Source organism: Lissotriton vulgaris, chromosome 11 (genome assembly GCF_964263255.1).
Source record: "Lissotriton vulgaris chromosome 11, aLisVul1.2, whole genome shotgun sequence".
Lineage (NCBI taxonomy): Eukaryota > Metazoa > Chordata > Amphibia > Caudata > Salamandridae > Lissotriton > Lissotriton vulgaris.
This window is the reverse complement of record NC_141699.1, coordinates 871,727,226-871,749,731: the sequence shown is the minus strand read 5'-3', so window position 1 is coordinate 871,749,731 and position 22,506 is coordinate 871,727,226. Positions and strand designations below refer to the sequence as shown.

Here is a 22,506-nt window from a genome sequence, read left to right as displayed (position 1 = left end):
CCAGGCTGAGTCCCGCGCGCGTCCCGCGATCGCGCTCCAAGGCGTGGTCAAATGGGAGGAGTAGGGGGCGGGAAGAGACACCAGGTGCGCTGCGTTCACTGGGCGCGTTGATCCCTGGTTCTCGCAGTCCCGGCCCCTGTCAGCGTGCTCCGGTAGGTGCGGGAAACTTCCTTGAAGAATGCAGGCTCCGTGGGGCACAAAAGCAGCCCAGAGTCCTAAATGCAGAGTCCTTCCTCCTTGCTCCCAGAAAGCGGCTGCGAGCTATATGGTTTGGTCTACTCTTGGGGCCCATTGTATATTGTGCTATTTAATTATATTCTAGTGTGTTGATATTGTGTTTCTTGCTCTTTAATCTCATAAAGAGGTTAGTAGAGAGTGTTCAGTAATTAATACATATATTTTATATATACCTTGTGTGGATCGCCTTTCATTTGGTCATTCAAGAGGTTATAATCTGGTAAACCAAGCTGCTTTACACTCCTTCAAGACTTAGCCTGAAGGCTGCTCTCCATAGCTACCACTAGGATAGCTTTCAATAAAGGTTGTCTTAAACGTATTCATCAATAAGGGTTGTTTGGACTGGTGCAAGGTGCCCACTATAACTAGTGGACAGCATGTACCAGGCCAACTTCTCACATGCGTATGTTGTACCCACTATTACATTACATACATAGTATGTTCATAGACACAATCTGACTTGCATGTTATCTGATATCGAAAAGAAATTCATAGATCAAATAGAAGATCGACATAGGCAGACTATCCCATGGACACAGGAGGAATGAGATCATAAGGCAAAGGGACGTTCTGATCCAATAGCTGTGGACTTTCAGCAAAAAGGAAAACTGTGCATCAGACACCCATCAACATAGTATGACAAAATATTTGTGCGTGAGAGTGATTGTGAACACATTTTCTTAATTGAGGAGTCAATAAGAAAGGCGCTATTGGATAAATTAACCATAGTACCTAATGTATATTTTGTGTGTGGAAAAGTGCTTATGTGAAATTGCCTAAGAATTGGTACGGTAATGTAATTGAGCTGTGGTATTTCCCAAAATGTTTCATGCAGATGATTTATGGCCTTTGGAAGGAAAAGGGCCTCACAGAGGAAGACGTGGAGCAAGTGCTGGAGAAATTCTTGGAGATGTATTTGGAGCCATGATACCTAGTGTGGGTGTGATTTTGAATGATGTGAAAATCAGAAAATTGGCAACAATAGTGGATAAGCTCTCCGTGAATACTGCTCAAATCTTATTACTCGTTGATGGGAAGATGGTTTCGATAAGGGCTATGGTTCTTCAAAATCGTCTTGCTTTAGACGTACTATTAGCTAAAGCGAGAGGAATCTGTAAATTATTGAAAGCTCAACAATGCTGCACGTATATTCCTGATGATAGTCGAGATATACAAAAATATATTAGTAACATCTCAGAGATACATTAAGATTCACATGATTTGCCTGCAGATGGAATTTTGGAACAAATTGGCAAGGGATTTGGGAAGATTGGAAGCTGGTTTGGAAGTCTGGGACAAGGGATAATGGGATACATCTTGAAACCTATCATAATGGCTGTCATTTGTATAATTGTACTATTGGGTGCCATCAAAGCATACAAATGGCAAAAGGCACATCTTAATGAAAACTCCTTGAATATACAATAGCAGCAGTTAGAACAACTGCAAGACAGTCATTATCTGCACTTGAAAGGATTAGAGAGATTTAGAAAGGGATGGCAAGCTACAACTTCTGTTTAGGTTGGTCTTTTCTACAAGGAGAAAATTATGAGAGAATAGAATGTTGGTGTTATGACACTAGTCATAAAGGGGGGGACTGATAGAGCGCTTACAGCTCTCTAAATTGTATGGGTGCATTATACTCATGGTTTAAAGACACTCACATATATTTTATCGTTTGCAGTGTTTTTTGCTTATTAAGATGCATTTATTCACGATATATAAGTATTGAAATTTAGCGTACACATTCAAGCAGGATTTTGCATGTATTAGAGACTATTATAATTCCTGTATGCATAATGTGCAGGATGACATTATAACCATATAAAGTAGCTGTGTGTCGTTTAAGTTGCCTGCACTGTAGGCCAAGAATTGCAGGATGTTGTTGATTTCAAGTCTCCTTGGTTGCTCAAGAAATGATTAAATGAATCCTTTTTGTATGCGAAGACAGTATGTTCTCATCCTACTGCGGGTGCAGGAACTCAACCTTGTTATTCTTAGCTTTAAGGAGATACCTGGCATGTCTTTGAAGAAGACTGAAAGGCAAGAAGGGAGGATGCCTTCCGTGCCTGGCCTATCTGAAACCCAAGGCCACTGGAAGACAAGATGAACTTAATTAGGGAGTCTGTGGAAATCTACTGAAAAATATTGCAAGTGAACCAGTCCATCATGTGACATCATTTTTTGGGGGGGGGCTGAACTTTTTATATGATGCGCAGGGACAGAAAAAAAAGACAGACTTCTTGCATTTTTTGGAGGAGAAGGAGCATCTTATAGCGAGCTCCATAGCCTTAAGCTATCTGACCCATTTGACGTGAGTACTTCTTAGGAAGTCAACACTTGCTGGCACCTTTGGGGTATGATATAAGAGAATTAGGCAGGATCCTCAGTGAGAGCAGTGTAGGGAAAGATACATTTGTTTTCCTTCCTTATGAAAAAAGGATTTGGACTCCGCTTCAATTCTGAGTTGCATTTTGATTTTAGAGTTCATCCCATTATGCCTCTTATGCCGAATGAATTACCTTCGTAGATTTGGCTCTGTATTGATTTTTATGTACTTATATTTTCAGATTTTAAGGTGTGTTTACATTCAATTATTTTTGGCCCTATAATAAAATCAATAAACTGGAATTCGGAGTCTGTGGTCTTTTAAGCATGATTACATTGTAAGTATAATCTTGAATTGTTTACTCCCCTCAACCACTTTTATCGAGCAAATAAAAGACCATCTGTGCTGAAGTTAGTAGGGAGGGCAAGGACTAAATTTAGCGTAATCAGGTTATAGATTTTCTATTAACTCCAATAAGAACATTTTTGTCAACAATATTAAGGCCACAATATTTTTGTCAGATAATATTTGATTATGGCATTCTGGTACTGCATCTTTCACATCCATCTCTGCACTTTCTCCTACCAAGCTCCTTTCGATTTTTAGGCAAACCAATCCCCTTCTGCCCCGAAAAATGTAAAATCCCTGGTTCTTTCCCCTCTAGCTCACTTAGCTCACATTTCAACCAGTCATTTCTAAAAGACAAGTACACCATTTCTTTAATTTAGATGTAGTGCAACAGCTTCTAAAACACGTATTGCTGATCCCACATCTTATCTAACCACAGTCATTCTTTTCCCCTGCTTTCTTTCTTCTTCAGAATGCTTGAACAGTGTGTTTACAATAGGCTACCCTTATGTCTCTGCTAAAACAATCTTATTGAGCCTTCCTATTTATTTACTATACTATCAGCTTCACAGAAAAGCCCCTAGTAATTTTTGAATTTGTAACTTCTAATTCCTGCCCATCACAATGTACTCTCTTTATTTATTTATTTTATTTATTTTTTAAATTTCTAAAGCGCGCAAATACCTTTCGGTGTCTCTCACCTTCCTCGACTCTGCATCTGCCATTGATATAGTGAATAACTAGTTTCTGCTTATTATTATCACTTCCTTATCTTAACTGGCTTCTGGTATAACATGTACTCTGATGACCCTCAAGTATTGTTCTGCTTCTCCTGTCCCACCTCTCATCTGCACGCTTGTTTCTCCAAATGCCTCAAAGTTAATCATCACTGGATGGTAGTGTTCCCGCTAATGTTCACATTGTCTATCAAACAAACTCTTTATTTTTCTGCCACCTTCAACCTCTCTTTCTCTGTACTTCTCTAATACACTCCTCCTGTCACCTTAGATCATGTCCTCCCAATCAAATAAGTTGCAGTCAAATTTGTATTCTCAAATGAGTTTGGACTTCTTTATTTTACAGACATTTAGAAAAGTATGTACTTATGTACTTGCCTTCCATTCAACACAGCAAACACTCTCATAAATGTGTTGTAATTAGCAAACTGGACTACGGCAAAATCTGACTTTTGGATCTTCACACATATGCCTTTACCCCCACAAAGTTATAAACATTGCACAATATGTTTTTTTTACCCTTTTGTAACATACACCGCCCTCCATCGAACAGATTAAAGCAGTTTTGCTCCCTGTCCCAGTTCAAATCCCTAATCTTGGCCCTTTAAAACTTTTAATGATGTTCCCTCTTTGACCAAGCGAATATCCTTTCCATCTAAATTCCAACCTTTACCCTCCACTGTGTGCAATTCAATTTTTTCTTCCTACCTGCGCAGCCCTCTCCACTGGAGTGCTCTTCCTTATTACCTTCCTAATGCATATATACCTTCAATGTTCTTTATATTCATTACTAAGCATGGGCGAATTTCGCAAATCACGCGTTCGCGAATTTTGCGGATTTGCGAACTCGCAATCCGCAAAATCCGCGAATTCTCGCGATTTTTTTTTTTGTGTTCGCGCGGGTTTCTGCCAGTTCGCGAGGGTTTTGTACAATTTCGCAAACGCAAACTTACCTGTCGGGTCGCAAGTTTTGCGAACTTGTTGTTTCTACGTGTCCAGCCTGTTTGGGACACTCTTCTTCATCACTGCCACTCTCTGTCACCACTGCCACATTTCTGACTACTCATGCCACCCTCTGGCCCACCCATGCCACCCTCTGTTTCATCACAGCACCCTCTGGTTGTCCAGTGTACATTATTGTGGCAAAGCAAAGCACACCTTCCCTGCCTCAAGTGACCTGAATTAATTTGGGGCTGATTAATGTGTCACAGAATATTTTTTTAGCTGGCACCTGCTTCCTTAGTGCTTCCTGATTAGTGATCTTTTGCACTTGCTAAGTGCTTTCATTGTTGCAAAATTAGTTACAACACCTGCCCTGCCCCAACTGACAATAATGAATTAGGGGCTGATTAATGTGTCACTGGATTTGAACTTCCAGCCTGGCTCCTGCTTGTCTCCCTTAGCTGTAATTCAGGACCTTTGTGGCATATGTGTAACTATTCTGAGGGTCAGAGCAGGGTCACATAATAGTTGCAAGTAGGCAACTAAACTCTGGAGGGGCCCCTCAGGAAGCACTACAGGAAATGGCTACTAATGATGAGCTTGAACTTTTGAACCTGGTAAGTAGTTTCAGTTTTGCTAAGATCGTATTTCTGCAATTTAGCGCTTATTCGCGGGGCGCAAAGTTGAACTGGGAAGCCGCGAACTCACGCGAACAGTGCGAGCAAGCCATAAAATCCGCTGCTCGCGGATTTGCGGATTTTGCGGGAAATTCGCGAATCTCGCGGATTGCGAATTTACCGAAAATCCGCGAGCGGAACGGATTTTCCGCCCATACTTATTCATTACGTTACTTCTAATTCTGCATTTCTAATGCACTGCCATATATCTCACCCTTTACTCTCAATATATCCTCTACCTCCATGCTCTTGACTTATTTCAAATCTCATTCAACTACTCTCTCCAATGCACTACCCTACTTCTAACCCTATACCTCTCTCAATATATCCTCTACCTCCATTCTCTGACTCATCCTAAACCCCATTCTACCACTATGATACCCAAAACAACCCTTTATAGACTTACCCCTCCTTGCATCATCTCCAACCTCTTTTATTATTCAGATCTCCCAAGCAAGTCTTTCTAAACCCTTTCCTCTGACTCTGCCCCTCCACCTCCCCTTTACTCATCCCAAACCTCCTCTACTGCTATTATCTCCAAATACACTTGTAGACACTTCCTTCTTCTATCCCTCCATAATCCTTTCCAATCCAATTAACAGACTCACATGTACACCACTCAAAATAATGTAATATTTCCCTATACTTATTCCCCACTAATCCTGTTTGGGTTCCGAAGTAGCGCACTGCCTGTCAAAAAAGTGGTTCAATACCTCATCAGGGGTAGCAAGCACTATATAAATGCAAACCCTTCCCTCATCTATCCCTCCACTATCCTCTTTCAATCCAAATAACAAACTCACATGTCCACCCCTCAAATTAATTTCACATCGCAGTTTACTATTCACCACTAATCCTTTTGGGGTTCTGGAGTAGCGTGCTACTCGCCGAAAAGCACTTTGACTCCTCGTCAGGGGTAGTAAGCTCTATATAAATGCAATTATAATTACAATATTCAACTGCACATGTTCATCTAATGTTGACACCCCTGCTGGTCTATGCAACTGATGTAAATGTATCATACACTTTGTACTCAATATATGCTGTTTCATGCAAAATGAATAAATAAATAAAATAAATATTATTCTTTCTTTCAGAACAAAAAGAAAAAGAAGACAGATTTTGTTCCATACAGAGATTCCGTGCTCACCTGGCTCTTGCGGGAAAATCTGGGTAGGAAAATGGTTCTGGTCCCCTCTGTCCTCTGTGTTCTGTGAGGTTGACATTAGATGTTTAAGGAGCCATGTTGATCTTGGTGAGGCCTCTCTGTATGAAAGAAGTCTGGGTCATTCTCTGCTTCTCCCACACATGAAGTGGTCTTTGCACTCCCTATCTTTCTGCAATGTAATGAAATTTCTGAGCCCTACAATTTACTATTGAGAGAATCCTTGTAATGCCCCCTAAATGTTACTTTAATGAATTACCTACCGCTAATCAAGTTCACTTCCTATATTTGAGATGTCTCTATGGGTCTAGGTATCATTTTGAATATTACGTTTTAGAGTCTATAGGAATCACTCTAGGGCAGTGACCTTTTAGGGCTTTATATGTTCATTTTTACTGTAGCCATACCAACCTAAACATGTACAAAAATGTTCTGTACGAACCTGTTGTAATCTTTACTATTAAGATACAATATCTCCCCTTTGTATAATGATCCCTTATGCACCCCTTTCCCCTTTCCCTTGTCCCATTTCCCTTCCCACACATCCTATCTGGTAGTCAGTACTTTCTGTTGGAGGATTTTGAACGTTAGGCTATGTGGTACGGCAGAGAACTGGAAGGCTTGGTGTATCATGTATGGAGAGGACTGTATTTCAATAAATATAATTTCTCCCTCACATATGTGGGGACCAATGTCATCACTGGCAAAGCAGGTGGGATAGTCAGCCCTGCCAAGTACTGTGCATCAGGGGTTAGACTATATCATTTTAGTGCTGGTGTCTGCATCACCGCACTAAATGTATTGGTCAAGTATAATTGTGTCCCTGGGGACCCCCCAAGTATGGGAGGCATAGGAGGCACACCCAGGGAAGCTGCATTCCGAGCCTCCACCAGATTTTGACTTTTGAAAGAGGTAACGCTTTGACTGATGGTTTTGGCCTGCCCCCAGAGTAGCTATTTTAGTGGCTACAATTTCAGCCAATGAAAGCCTGCTTGTGAAGCTGGCCCAACCCTCGGGCTCAACCAATGAGAGCAGGAATAATAGGGGTCCAATCTGAGGCTGCTCTGCTCCCTGAGCGTTTCTAAAGGTAAATAACGGGAAGCTCCACAGCACTGTCTCTGCAGCAATTGTGTACATCCCTGTCTCAGGGATCTCCAGCAATCTACCCACCATGCCAGACATCAATTCGGCTACCCAGGCAAGGCCCCTGCCAGATGACATTAAATTGGGTCCCAATAATGCCTTTAAAAGAGCGAATTCACCCTTCTGCTCCAGAGTGAGTTCTGTGCGACGCTGTCACAGTATGCAACAAGTAATTTATGTGGTAGACTGTCTTCTGGGTGGTGGTCTGTTATGTGGGAAGGTTATTAAAAGCATTTCTTTGCAATCAACATTAGTCTTTTTCAAAAAATGGCCTTAGACTTTCTAAAGGTTGCAATGGTATGTGTTCTAACAACTAGTCAAAAGTATTTTTCTTTGTATGGCTGTTAAATATGACATTATGAAATGTGCATAATGTTACTGTAGAATACAATGATCAATGAGGCAATGTGCTACTCTTATATACAACGGTTCTTTAAGATTTATGCCTATAGTGTAGCACAACTACAGCATTTTAATTTTGTTGCTTACAACTGAGCAAGCACAAGGAGATGATGGACGAAGTGCTGAAACTTTTCAGACACACGTTCCCACTCACAGATCTGGGTTGAATCCATCATCATTCTTTACCTCACTTTGCCACCTCAGTTTAGACCCAGCTATGTGCAAATCAGTCTTGACCCTGTGCCTCATGGGAACAGTCCAGCCTGAACTGCCAAGCCAGGTCTTCCCTGAACTGGGAACAAGCATACTGGGACCGGTTTTGGGGTAACACCACATATGAGCCAGGCTAGCATGAATCCAGTGGCAAAGTGAGCAAGGGACCCACGTCTGAGCATTCCCTGCCAACTTTGGGTGAACAAAGCAAACACAAGGAGATGATGGACGGAGTGCCTAAACTTTTCAGACACTCGCTCCCAGTCACAGAACTGGATTGAATCCATCATCGTTCTTTATCTCAATTTGCTACCTCAGTTCAGACCCAGCTATGTGCAAATCAGTCTTGACCCTGTGCCTGATAGGAACAGTCCAGCCCAAACTGTCAAGTCAGGTCTTTCCTGAACTGACAAGAAGCATCCTGGGACCTGTTTTGGAGTAGCACCCCTCATCAGCCAGGCTAGCTTGAATCCAGTGGTAAAGTGAGCAAGGGACCCACGTCTGAGCATACCCTGACAACTTAGGATAAACAAACACAAGAAGATGATGGACAAGGTGCTGAAACTTTTCAGACACTCGCTCTGAGTCACAGATCTGGGTTGAATCCATCATCGTTCTTTAGCTCACTTTGCCACCTCAGTTCAGATCCATCTATATGCAAATTAATCTTGACACTGTGCCTCATGGGAACAGTCCGGCCTAAACTGCCAAGCCAGGACTTCCCTGAACTGGAAACAAGCATCCTGGAACCGGTTTCGTGGTAACACCACATATGAGCCAGGCTATCTTAAATCAAGTGGCAAAGTGAGCAAGGGACCCACATCTGAGCATTCCCTGCCAACTTAGGGTGAACAAAGCAAACACAAGGAGATGATGGACGGAGTGCTTAAACTTTTCAGACACTCGCTCCCACTGACAGATCTGGGTTGAATCCATCATCGTTCTTTAGCTCACTTTGCCACCTCAGTTCAGATCCATCTATATGCAAATCAATCTTGACACTGTGCCTCATGGGAACAGTCCGGCCTAAACTGCCAAGCCAGGACTTCCCTGAACTGGAAACAAGCATCCTGGAACCGGTTTCGTGGTAACACCACATATGAGCCAGGCTATCTTAAATCAAGTGGCAAAGTGAGCAAGGGACCCACATCTGAGCATTCCCTGCCAACTTAGGGTGAACAAAGCAAACACAAGGAGATGATGGACGGAGTGCTTAAACTTTTCAGACACTCGCTCCCACTGACAGATCTGGGTTGAATCCTTAATCGTTCTTTAGCTCACTTTTGCACCTCAGTTCAGACCCAGCTTTGTGCAAATCAATGGTGACCCCGTACCTTATGGGATCAGTCCAGCCCGAACTGCCAAGCCAAGTCTTCCCTGAACTGGAAACAAGCATCCTGGGACATGTTTTGAGGTAACACAGCTCATCAGCCAGGCTAGCTTGAATTCTGTGGCAAAGTGAGCAAGGACCCCGTCCTGATCTCATCGGAGGCGGTCGCTCCCCACGCTCCCTGGTCGTGTTGGGTATCGTTTAATCTCATTTGCGCTTTGCCTGCTGCTCGATACTTGTGCTGCCTGATCTAGACACATAGCGCCTTATTACCGTGTAGCGCTCGATTGGCTCATAAGCATTTTAATACCATTGCGCATTGCCTGCTGCTCGTTACTAGTGCTGCTGATTTAGATATATATCGCCCTATTGCCGTGTAGCGCTCGTTCGCTCATTCGCTTTTTAACATCATCTGCGCATTTAATTAGTGTTGCCTTGTTGTGCACAGCGTGATCCCACTCTGTGCCCCCAGCCTGCTTGGGTTTTACTCTTGCTACCATCCATTTTGTTTGTTGTGCCTCGGAGCCTTTCCTCTACACCCCGCCCCCGCCTCCCAGCTGCTCCTCCCTTCCACGGACTCCTAAGGCTAACTCTGTCCTCACCAGCGCTGTGACCGTCCTGATCTCATCGGAGGCGGTCGCTCCCCACGCTCCCTGGTCGTGTTGGGTATCGTTGAATCTCATTTGCGCTTTGCCTGCTGCTCGATACTTGTGCTGCCTGATCTAGACACATAGCGCCTTATTACCGTGTAGCGCTCGATTGGCTCATTAGCATTTTAATACCATTGCGCATTGCCTGCTGCTCGTTACTAGTGCTGCCTGATTGAGATATATATCGCCCTATTGCCATGTAGCGCTCGTTCGCTCATTAGCTCATTAGCTTTTTAACATCATCTGCGCATTTAATTAGTGTTGCCTTGTTGTGCACAGCGTGATCCCACTCTGTGCCCCCAGCCTGCTTGGGTTTCACTCTTGCTACCATCCATTTTGTTTGTTGTGCCTCGGAGCCCGTCCTCTACACCCCGCCCCCGCCTCCCAGCTGCTCCTCCCTCGCTCCGCCCCAACACTTTCCACTTATGTCAGAACAGCTGACGCGCAGCGTTCACGCGCAGCGGACGTGCCCCATGCGCGCCGAAGGTGCGCCAAAGGTAAGCTCGTCTACGCCCGTCCGCGCCTGGACCGCGCCCAGCGCCAGTCCCCCTGGTCCCCGCCGCACCCAACCCACTAGATTCACATATGATGCCGCAACTCTCCTCGCCCTCAACCCCGGACGCACACCACAATACTGCGAAGCCACCCCAGGACGTACCCACGGCCCATTCGCCTGCCTCTCCTGCAAATTCAACTGCTTCAGGACCCTCACCAAATCCACTTCCTCCATACACAGCTCCGACTCTAACCACCTGAAGTGCATCCTGCTGAACACCCGCTCGGTCCACAGACACGCAACTGAACTCTGGGACCTACTCGACACTGCGTCACCGGACATCGCCTTCCTTACAGAAACATGGATGAACACATCATCAGCACCCGACATCGCCATAGCCATACCGGACGCTTACAAGATTATCCGAAAAGACCGCACCAATCAAACAGGAGGAGGCATCGCCATCATCCATAGGAACACCATCAAAATCACGACAAGCTCCGACGATAATCTTGCAACCGCCGAACATCTCCACTTTCAGATCCACACCGACCCTAGGACCACACTTAGAGGCACCCTCATCTACAGGCCTCCAGGAACCCGCACTCAATTCAGCGATGACATCACTGACTTCGTCAGCCCACATGCGCTCGCCTCCGAGAACTACATTCTTTTAGGAGACCTCAACTACCACCTTGAAAACAAACACGACAGCAACACCTCCACCCTTCTGGACAACCTGGCCAATCTCGGACTCAAACAACTTGTTGACACCCCCACCCATGTAGCCGGACACACGCTCGACCCTATCTTCACCTCCAGCAAGCACATTTCCTTCGATCGCACCACAGCTCTCCTTTGGATTTACCACAGCTGTGTTCACTTCAGCTACAAAACCACCCTGACCCACAACCGCCCACAACCTATTCCTCTGAGAAACTGGAACAAAATCACCTCCGACCAACTCCTCACATCACTCAACCAAAACCCTCCCACCTTCTCATTGGACCCAAACCAAGCGGCCACCAATCTCAAGCAATGGATCACCCACAGTGCTGACGAATTAGCACCCCTGAAAAAGCACCAGTTCAAATCAGCCAGCAAAAAGGCTCCCTGGTTCAATGATGACCTTAAAAAATCCAAGAAGCTATGCCGCACCCTGGAGAAAACATGGAGAAAAAACCCAACCACCGACAACATGGCCACCCTCAAGGCAGCCACCCGCAAACACCACCAACTGATTCTATTCGCCAAGAAATCAGCATTCAAGGATCGTCTCGACAACAACACCCACAACAGCAAGGAACTTTTCAACATCGTCAAAGAATTCACCAACCCCACCGCAGCATCTAACGACATCACTCCCTCCCAAGACCTCTGTGATGCGTTATCCTCCTTCTTCTACAACAAAATTGCCGACATCCACAACAGCTTCGAGAACACTCCCAGCGATCAACCCTCCCCACCCCCCTCAGATCCTACTCCGCCAACTAACAACCTTAGCGCCTGGAACCCAATCACCACTGAAGACACCATCCGCCTAATGAACTCAATCCACTCTGGCTCGCCAACCGACCCCTGCCCCCACCACATCTTCAACAAAGCTGACTCCATCATCGCACCCCATCTCCGTGATGTCATCAACTGCTCGTTCAACTCTGCCACCTTCCCAGAAAGCTGGAAACACGCCGGACTCAGCGCCCTCTTGAAGAAACCCACAGCAGACCCCTCTGAACTTAAAAACTACCGACCCATATCCCTCCTCCCTTTCCCCGCCAAAGTCATTGAGAAAGCCGTCAACAGCCAGCTCGCCGCCTTCCTTGAATCCAACAACTCCCTCGATCCATCTCAATCCGGATTTCGAGCCAAACACAGCACTGAAACCGCCCTCATTGCAGCGACAGACGACATCCGAACACTACTGGACAACGGAGAAACAGCGGCCCTCATTCTACTCGACCTCTCCGCTGCTTTTGACACAGTCTGCCACAGCACCCTTATACAACGCCTCAGCAACATTGGCATACAAGGAAAAGCCTTGGGCTGGATCATCTCGTTCCTCGCCAGGAGAACTCAAAGAGTCCGACTTCCCCCATTCAACTCAGAGGCCACTGAAGTCATCTGTGGAGTACCACAAGGATCATCACTCAGTCCCACCCTCTTCAACGTTTACACGAGCCCACTCGCATCCATCGCGCGCCAACACAACCTCAACATCATCTCTTACGCCGACGACACCCAATTAATCCTTTCCCTCACCAAAGACCCTAACACCGCCAAAACCAATCTTCACGAAGGCATGAAAGAAGTAGCCGAATGGATGAAACATAGCTGCCTAAAACTCAACTCAGACAAAACGGAGGTGCTCATCCTAGGATCTTCCCCTTCTGCCTGGGACGACTCTTGGTGGCCTTCCTCTCTGGGCACAGCACCCACACCCACAGACCACGCACGTAACCTTGGCTTCATCCTAGACTCCTCTCTCTCGATGTCCAGACAAGTCAACGCAGTCTCATCCTCCTGCTTCAACGTACTTCGCATTCTCAAAAAGATCTTCCGCTGGATCCCCCTCGAGACAAGAAAGACTGTCACCCACGCACTGGTCACGAGTCGACTGGATTATGGTAACACACTATACGCCGGAATCACAGCAAAATTACAGAAAAAACTCCAACGCATCCAAAACGCATCAGCGAGACTCATATTGGACATCCCTCGCCAAGATCACATCACCGGACACCTAAAAGATCTCCACTGGCTTCCCGTCAACAAAAGAATTACGTTCCGTCTTCTTACCCACGCACACAAGGCCCTCTACAATCTAGGACCCGAATGCCTCAACACTCGACTGTCCTTCTACAAACCCACCCGCCAACTAAGATCGTCCAATCAAGCCCTCGCCGCAGTCCCGCGCATCCGAAAATCCACCATGGGTGGCAGATCCTTCTCCTTCCTGGCTGCCAAGACCTGGAACTCACTCCCCACTCACCTCCGCCTTACTCAAAACCACATCTCCTTCAGAAAAGATCTTAAAACCTGGCTATTCGACAAATAATGAACCCCTTCCCCAAGCGCCTTGAGACCCTCTGGGTGAGTAGTGCGCTATATAAATGCCCGAACTTGAACTTGAACTTGGGCATACCCTGACAGCCTAGGGTGAACAAAACAAACACAAGGAGATGATGGAGGGAGTGCTGCCATTTTTCAGACACTCGCTCCCAGACGCAGATCTGGGTTGAACCCATCATCATTCTTTAGCTCAATTTGCCACCTCAGTTCAGACCCAGCTATGTGCAAATCAATCTTGACCCTGTGCCTCATGGGAACAGACCATCCCAAACTGCCAAGCCAAGTCTTCCCTGAACTGGAAACAGACATCTCAGACCGGGTTCCTGTTAACACCCCTGATCAGTAAGGCTAGCTTGAATACAGTGGCAACGTGAGCAAGGGACCCAAGTCTGGGAATACCCTTCAAACTTAGGGTGAACAAAGCAAACACAAGGAGATGATGGACAGAGTGCTGAAACTATCATCGTTCTTAACTCACTTTGCCACCTCAGTTCAGACCCAGCTATGTTCAAATCATTCTTGAACCTGTTCGCTATGGAAACAGTCCAGCCCGAACCGCCAAGCCTGGTCTTCCCTGAATGGGAAACAAGCATCCTGGGACCGGTTTCGGGGTAACACCCCTCTTTAGCCAGACTATCTTGAATCCTGTGGCAAAGTGAGCAAGGGACCCACGTCTAAGCGTACCCTGACAACCTAGGTTGAGTAAAGCAAACAGAAGGAGAAGATGGACTGAGTGCTGAAACTTTTCAGACACTCTCTCTCAGTGGTCGTTGCGTCATGCCTGGCGTAGCTTCACCCCAAGGACAGGCCAGGTTGTGGGAGGAAGGGGAGGAGCCACGGGTGGAGCAGCAATTCGGGAATTGTAAAATGGAAATAAAGACGTGTCCTCCCGATCCGCCCGTGTCGGTGTCTTCCTTGGGCGCTGGACATGAAAGTGGCGACGAGAGTGGGATGCGGAGTCACCCCCTCTCTAATTCTGCAAACTAAAGGAAGCGTGTGCTGCCACAACGACGAGTGGAGCCCTGAACAGATGAAAGAGCGCGAAATAAGGGACAGCGCGTGTATGCAGCCCAAATCCCAAGAGAGGTACCTGAGGGCCCAACACATAAGGCAGAACCACGGCCCCACGGAGAGACGACACACAAACAGGGGTAAGCTCTATCACATGCCCCTGAGAGAAGTGAAGCATGCCTGCATGAGTCCCCTTTGGCGGACATTTTGAAGTCAGACACGCACCATTGGCCAAGCTTAGTCCTGTCTGCGGCGGCCATTTTTAAGTCAGTCAACATACTAACAAGACCCCTGAGACCTGCAAAAGTGACATTAAGCGACTGCGGACGCCACTGAAGCTTATTGGAACTGTAGTTGCGCCCCACCATGTCGGACCCTGACTCTTTGCAGCAAACAGGGCCTGGCCCGGCACACAGTGCCCCGCCACCTGGACTGATGCCCATGGGAGTATCATACCTGCGCCCCCCTGAGCCTCTACCATTGACGTCTGGTAGCAGCATGGGGCCAGCATGGAAGAGCTGGCTCGAGGACTTTGAGGATTTCATGAAGGGGTCACAAGTCCGTGACTCCGACCAACAGCTCATAGCCCTAAACAATCTCGTAGGTAAAGACATTGGACAAATCATTAAAGACCTGCCGCCGACCAGCGCTGCCTCATATGAGAATGTGAGAGATGCATTGAGTAAGAAGTTCCTTCCCAAATGGAATCTAGATTATGAGCGTTACACCTTCAACCTTGCGTCTCAGGAGCGAGACGAACCGATGGGCAACTTCATCTCCCGCCCAAAGAGTCTAGCCCGCTATTGTGAGTTCGACAACTTCAACACGGACGACGCGCTATATTTACGCATCATTGACGGATGTCAATCTGACTCACTACTTCGTCGACTTCTGAAGAAACACTACACTCTAGATGAAATAGAAGAACTCACCCGCATTAATGATCAAGCTGAAGAGCACACAAAGAAAATGGAGGCCAGTAAATCAGAAGAAAAAGAACAAGCCCTCCACGTGCACTCTCACGCAGAACCAAGGCGTCGCTCAGACCGACACTCATCAGGGAGATTCACAAGACAGCCTCGTATGAAGTCGCCCCGCCGGGGGACACAGAACAGTCACTCCGGTAGACAACCTTCACAGTGCTACCGGTGTGGTCAAGACTACCCTCATGCGGGTCAATGTCGAGCCATTGGGCAACAATGCCATCGATGTGGAAAAGACAACCACTTTGAAGCCGCCTGTCAAGCTCGTCGCACGGAACGGAGACAGACCAGACAGACCACAGGATCACGTCACCATGCAAGAGCTGTACAAGGCCGGAGAGACCACTCGTCGAGCTCGTCCACATCCAGTACCCAGTCACACAGCTCCTACCAATCTCAGTGCTCAACATCCGGAGAGTCATCCTCCCTCACTCCCATATCACAAGACAGCGATGAATATGTATGTATGGTGGCAGACCCAGATAGACTGAAGAAGTACCTGCGACTCCACATCCGAATAGGAAGTCAATCGGCCAAGTTTTTTTTAGACACAGACGCATTTCTCAACTACATCTGCGCCACCGAATACCAGAGCATGAATCCCAAGCCGAAACTAGAGCCAGCTGCAGTGCGGGTCTACACATGGATGTCCAGAGAACCATTGCCATGTCTAGGGCAATTTCCTACCACACTGACCCAAAAGGACAGGAAAATCCAAGCGTACATTCACATGATCGAAGGCCCTGAAGCAGCAGACTGCCTCCTCAATTTACCAACGGCGGTACGCCTGCAGCTAGTCGAGATGCTATACAAAGGAGACGATTCGCCAGACATTGTCAACAAGTTCCCCAAACTGTTCAAGGGTCTACGGAAGGTCGTCCACTTCAAAGTCAAGCTACACATAAATGAGCAAGTGACACAAGTGGCACAGCATCAGCGGAAATTGCCCTTTCACCTACAACAAGCGGTGATAATGAACTCTTACTAAAAGCAGAGATCATTGAGAGGTCAACTGGACCCACTCCGTGGGTGTCCCCTGTAGTGGTCGTACCCAAGAGGGGCTAGGACAACAAAGTATGCCTGTGCGTTGACATGGGAGCCCTAAATATAGCCATCGAACGGAAGCGACACCCAGGACCCCACATCAGTGACATGATCACACGCCTGAATGGAGCAACAGTTTTTTCGAAACTAGACCTCAACAAGGGATACCATCAACTTGAATTACATGAACGGTCAGGTTACATCACGACATTCACTACACACCAAGAACTCTTCCACTATAAACATCTCAATTTTGGAATCTCCTCTGCTGCGGAGATCTTCCAGGAGGCTGTCAGACGAGTGATACAAGACATTCCAAATGCCTTTAACTACAGCGACGACACCCTGGTTTTCGGTGAGACCCAGAAAGACAACGACAAAGCAGTGGACCGGGTTTCTCACGCCCTACTCACCGCCAACCTCACACTCAATCAGGAAAAATGTGAATTCCACAAGTCGACCCTCAAGTTTTATGGCCACATTTTCTCAAAGGAGGGCATGAGACCGGACCCTGACAAGGAGTCAGCACTCTCCGACCCTCCACAAGTTCATGATGTCAGTGGTGTTCACTCGTTCCTGGGGATGGCCAGCTACTGCACACGGTACATCAAGGACTATGCCACAATCTGTTACCCTCTCAGAGAACTCACTCGACAGGGAAAAAGCTTTCAGTGGTCAGCTGTGTGTGACCAAACTTTCCACAAAATCAAGGCAGCAGTGAGTTCAGCCATCAACCTTGCCTACTTCAACCCCAAACAAAAGACTGAAATCACAGTAGATGCCAGCCCCGTAGGGCTAGGGCCGATCCAAGACAAATATGATGATGAAGCAGACCAACGTCACATCGTCGCTTATGCCAGCCGCAGCCTCACTGACACTGAAAAAGCCTATTCCCAACCAGAAACAGAAAGTCTGGCAGTCGTGTGGGTGTGTGAGCATTTCCACCTCTTTGTTTATGGCAAACACTTCACACTCATCACCGACTACCAAGCACTGATCACCATTTTTGGGAACCCCAGGCGAAAATGCCTCTGCAAATCGAACGGTGGGGCCTCCGCCTGCAAGACTATACATACACCATCATTCACAAACCGGGAAAAGCGGAGAATCCGGCGGACTACATTTCACAGCACCCCCAGGCTCTGACTCGGGCACGCCACTCTGTGGCTGAAGAATATCTTCATTTTGTCATTGACCGAGCCTGCCCAGCAGCCATTCCATTTGAAGCCATCATCGAGGCATCGGCAAATTACGCCACAATACAAAATGTCATACATCGTGTTCGCACTGACTCGTGGCGACATTTAGAAGACCTGAAGAGGAATGCCACCATCAACATGCAGGAACTTGTGGCATTCAAGCACGTCAAAGATGAACTTTCCATCAGTGACAAGGGCCTATTATTAAGAAGTCAGAGAATTGTCATCCCTACCCAGCTGCAACAGGGAACTGTAAATCTGGCTCATGAAGGACATCGAGGGGTAGTAGCCATGAAGAAAGCGCTGCGAGAGCGTGACTGGTTCCCCTCTCTCGACCAGATGGTAGAGTCCACATTTCGAGACTGCCCACACTGCAACTAGTAGGATGCCAAGAACCACACGCCCCCTGCAGATGTCGTACCTCCCAGATAGTGTCTGGCAACACGTAGCAGTTGTTTTCTTTGGCCCACTGAAGTCGGGAAAATACATCATCATTATCCTGGACGAATATTCCCGCTTCCCCATCGCTCACCAGATTTCCTCTACCAAAGCGACCACTGTCATACCTGCAATCAATGAAGCTTTTGTAGCATGGGGCATCCCCACGGTGGTGAAGACTGACAACAGTCCACCATTCCATGGACAAGAATTCGCAGATTTCGCGAGGCATCTCAACTTCAAACATCCGAAAATCACTCCCCTGTGGCCCCAAGCCAATGGAATGGTGAAGCGACTCATGACCACTATTAAAAAGACAATGCAACAAGCTGACCTAACCCACCGTGATATTCAGCCAGCACTAAATGAAGGACTCCGAGCATACAGGACCACTCCTCAAAGCACCACAAACCAATGCCCGGCCACCCTGATGCTCGGGTGGACCCCTCGCACCCGGATACCAAGCACAGACGCCATTACACAGCCCAGAATCACGACTTCATACCACGAAATCCTGGTTGAACTGGATCGAAATAAGAAGGCGAAAATGAAGGAATACACTGATCACCCCAGACACGCCAAGACATCCGACATCCAAGAAGGAGACTGGGTGCCAGTGAGACAAGCAGACAGCCGTTAACACAATCACCCACTACAAGTAACAAGGAGGAAAGGGACTATGATCACGGCTGAGTCGGGAAACAAGAGAATGACCAGAAATGTGTCACATTTCGAAAGATGCAACCCAACAGCCTACACCTGGGCTCGGAGACCTGACTGGGACCCAGACGTGTCAAGTCAAGAAACCAGCCATGAAGAACCCATATGGACCTCAGAGACACCTGATCGGAGAAGTGAACATCCTCACAGTCAATCACGACCCAGCCGACCACGATGGGACATTCGGAAACCCATCCGACTCATTGAAGAACTATGAGTGTGACATTGAACATCTAAAATACAAAAGGGGGAGATGTTGTGTCGTCATGCCTGGCATAGCTTCGCCCAAGGTCAGGCCGGGTTGTGGGAGGAAGGGGAGGAGCCGCGGGTGGAAGCGGCAGTTCGGGAATTGTAAAAGGGAAATAAAGACGTGTCCTCCCGATCCCCCTGTGTCTGTGTCTTCCCTGTGCGCGTGACACGAAACCAGTCACAAATCCGGGTTGAATCCATCATCGTTCTTTAGCTCAATTTGCCACCTCAGTTTAAACCCAGCTATGTGCAAATCAGTCTTGACCCTGTGCCTGATGGGAACAGTCCAGCCCAAACTGCTAAGCCAGGTCTTCCCTGAACTGAAAACAAGCATCCTGGGACCAGTGTTGGGGTAACACCCCTCATCAGCCAGGCTAGCTTGAATCCGGTGGCAAAGTAAGCAAGGGCTCCACGTCTGAGCATACCCTGCCAACTTAGGGTGAACAAAGCAAACACAAAGAGATGATGATGGAGTGCTGAAACTATCATCGTTCTTTAGCTCACTTTGCCACCTCAGTTCAGACCCAGCTATGTGCAAATCAGTCTTGACCCTGTGCCTCATGGGAACAGTCCAGCCCGAACTGCTAGCCTGCTCTTCCCTGAACTGGAAACAAGCATCCTGGGACGAGTTTCAGGGTAACACCCCTCATCAGCCAGGCTAGCTTGAATTGAATCCAGTGGCAATGTGCGCAAGGGACCTACATCTAAGCATACCCTGCAAACTAAGGGTGAACAAAGCAAACACAAGGAGCTAATGGACGGAGTACTTAAACTTTTCAGACCCCTGCTCCCAGTCACAGATCTGAGTTGATTCCATGATCGTTCTTTAGCTCACTTTGCCACCTCAGTTCCAACCCAGCTATCAGCCAGGCTAGCTTGGATCCAGCGGCAAAGTGTGCAAGGGACCCACATCTGAGCATATCCGGACAACCTAGGGTGAACAAAGCAAAAACAAAGAGATGATGAACGGAGTGCTGAAACTTTTCAGACACTCGCTCCTAGTCACAGATCTGAGTTGAATCCATCATTGTTCGTTAGTTCAATTTGCTACCTCAGTTCAGACCCAGCTATGTGCAAATCAGTCTTTTTTTAAATTTTTTTTATTGAGCATAGCATAGATAAGGTACAATACATATATGAACAATTTGAACAGTGGAAATGAATACAAAATATTTAAAAGCTTCTTCTATTAAAAGCTGATTAAAAGGGAGGATTCTGAATACTTAAAAGCCGTAAGCAGTCAATGTTAATAAAACTACATATATACATTTTCAAATACAAGCAATGTGCAACATCCGCAAAGTTCGATCATAAAGTACAAATGCAATACAGTACAATCCAACCTGAAATAAAGGGCTGGTGCTTCAAAAACTACTATAAGTGCAAATACCACAGAAAAAAAGTGCGCTTGTGACTTATTGATAAAACCTATCAACACTTCAAGACTGCTTAAACATAATATAGGCCTCTTATCTGTATTCAATCTAATTACTAACTTAACCCCCCTTATTTTCTGCAAATTCTCAAAATACTTCCAGTTCCTATCAAATCTCCTTACTGCTCCCACTCTACTTGCATAAGCTTTTTCAAAATTCCATGACCTCCTCATTTTGTTAAGCCATTTCAAATGGGAAGGAAGTTCCTTTGATTTCCAATTTTGAAGTATTAGGGAGCTTGCAACAGCACAAGAAATAAATACAAACATTTCCTCCGCATCTTTGAGAAACCCTCTGTCATTGCATATACCAAAGAGGGCCAATTCGGCTGAAGGCATAAGTGTTTTCCCTATAGCTGCCTCAATATCTGAGAGATTGGCCTCCCAAAAGGATTTCAGTTGTGGGAAGGTGATGAAAATATGAAGCCATCCACCCTGACCACCAGCTTGGCATCTGAAGCACTTGTTCCTAACCTCCGGGAACCTTTTCTCCAGTGCCTCCGGAGTCCAATATGTTAGCCAGCGGGACAAGAAAGCCATCCTCTTAAAATTAGCGGCCCGTAATGATTTATAGCCCAACAAGCTTACGGTTTCCCAATCTTTACGTGTTAAGTTACATTGTGTTAGGCTACTTATTTCCTGTAGGTGGGAATCTATCATAACTAACTGCCCATCACAATGGAGCCTCTTGTACCAATTCCCTATGCCGCTGGTTTTAGTTTCATATAGGAGAGTTACCATTTCACTCGTCGATTCAAATAGTCCACCTATATCTTTTCTTAGGAAGTGGACAATTTGTGAGGATTCAAAAAACGTTGGTCGCCAGGGAGTAGTTACTCTAGCTAGCACTTCTTGCCACGTGATAATTCTTTTCTGAACAACGAAGTGCCTTAACTCCCGAAATCCCAAATTCTCCCACATTTTTATATGACTGTTTCAAATTTGGAGGCCCAGACAAAAACATTCTCGTAGACTTAAAAACTGGGAAGCTGAGGAGCAAAGATTTTTCTAAAAAAAGGACTGTAATCTAGATAAATATTCTTTCAAAGTCTTATATCTTGTCCTCTTTGGGAACTTTGCAATCTTTAAAAATGGATGTATGACGTTACAACGCGTTATTTTACAACGCAGACCGTTACATCGCAATTTTTACAACGCAGGATCCATTACAATGCATGCCTTTACAACGCATGTCATTACATAGCAGATACTATTACAACGCATGCCATTACAACGTAAGTATAGGTAAGTATATCTTTTTAAAAAAATTTAATTAAGTTAATTTAATTAATGTAATTTAATTAATTTAACTTAATTAATTTTGAAATAGTAATTAATTAAATGTAATAACTTTAATTCTAATAATTTAATTTAATTAATTTAAAAATTGTAATTAATTTAATTTAATTAATTTAATTTAATTAATTTAATTTAATTAATTTTAAAATTGTAATTAAATTAAATTATTTAAATTAATTTAATTAATATAATTTAATTAAATTAAAAAATGGAATTAATATAATTAAATTAATTTAATTTAATTTAATAAATTTAATTTAATTAATTTTAAAATATTAATTAATTTAATTTAATTAATTTAATTTAATTAATGTAATTTAAATAATTTATAAATTGTAAATAATATAATTTAATTAATTTAATTTTATTTCATTAATTTAATTTAATTAA

The 22,506-nt window shown here is 45.6% G+C and overlaps 1 protein-coding gene across 1 annotated transcript in view; it reads left to right on the top strand.

The window, feature by feature from the left end:
* Positions 1-22,506, top strand: part of KIF1A (kinesin family member 1A) — a 2,508,766-nt gene that overhangs the window by 472,538 nt on the left and 2,013,722 nt on the right. Inside the window, exon 11 of the mRNA XM_086944020.1 lies at positions 6,368-6,443. Within this exon, the coding sequence (XP_086800146.1) occupies positions 6,368-6,443 (76 nt within the window). The remainder of the gene's footprint in view (positions 1-6,367; positions 6,444-22,506) is intronic.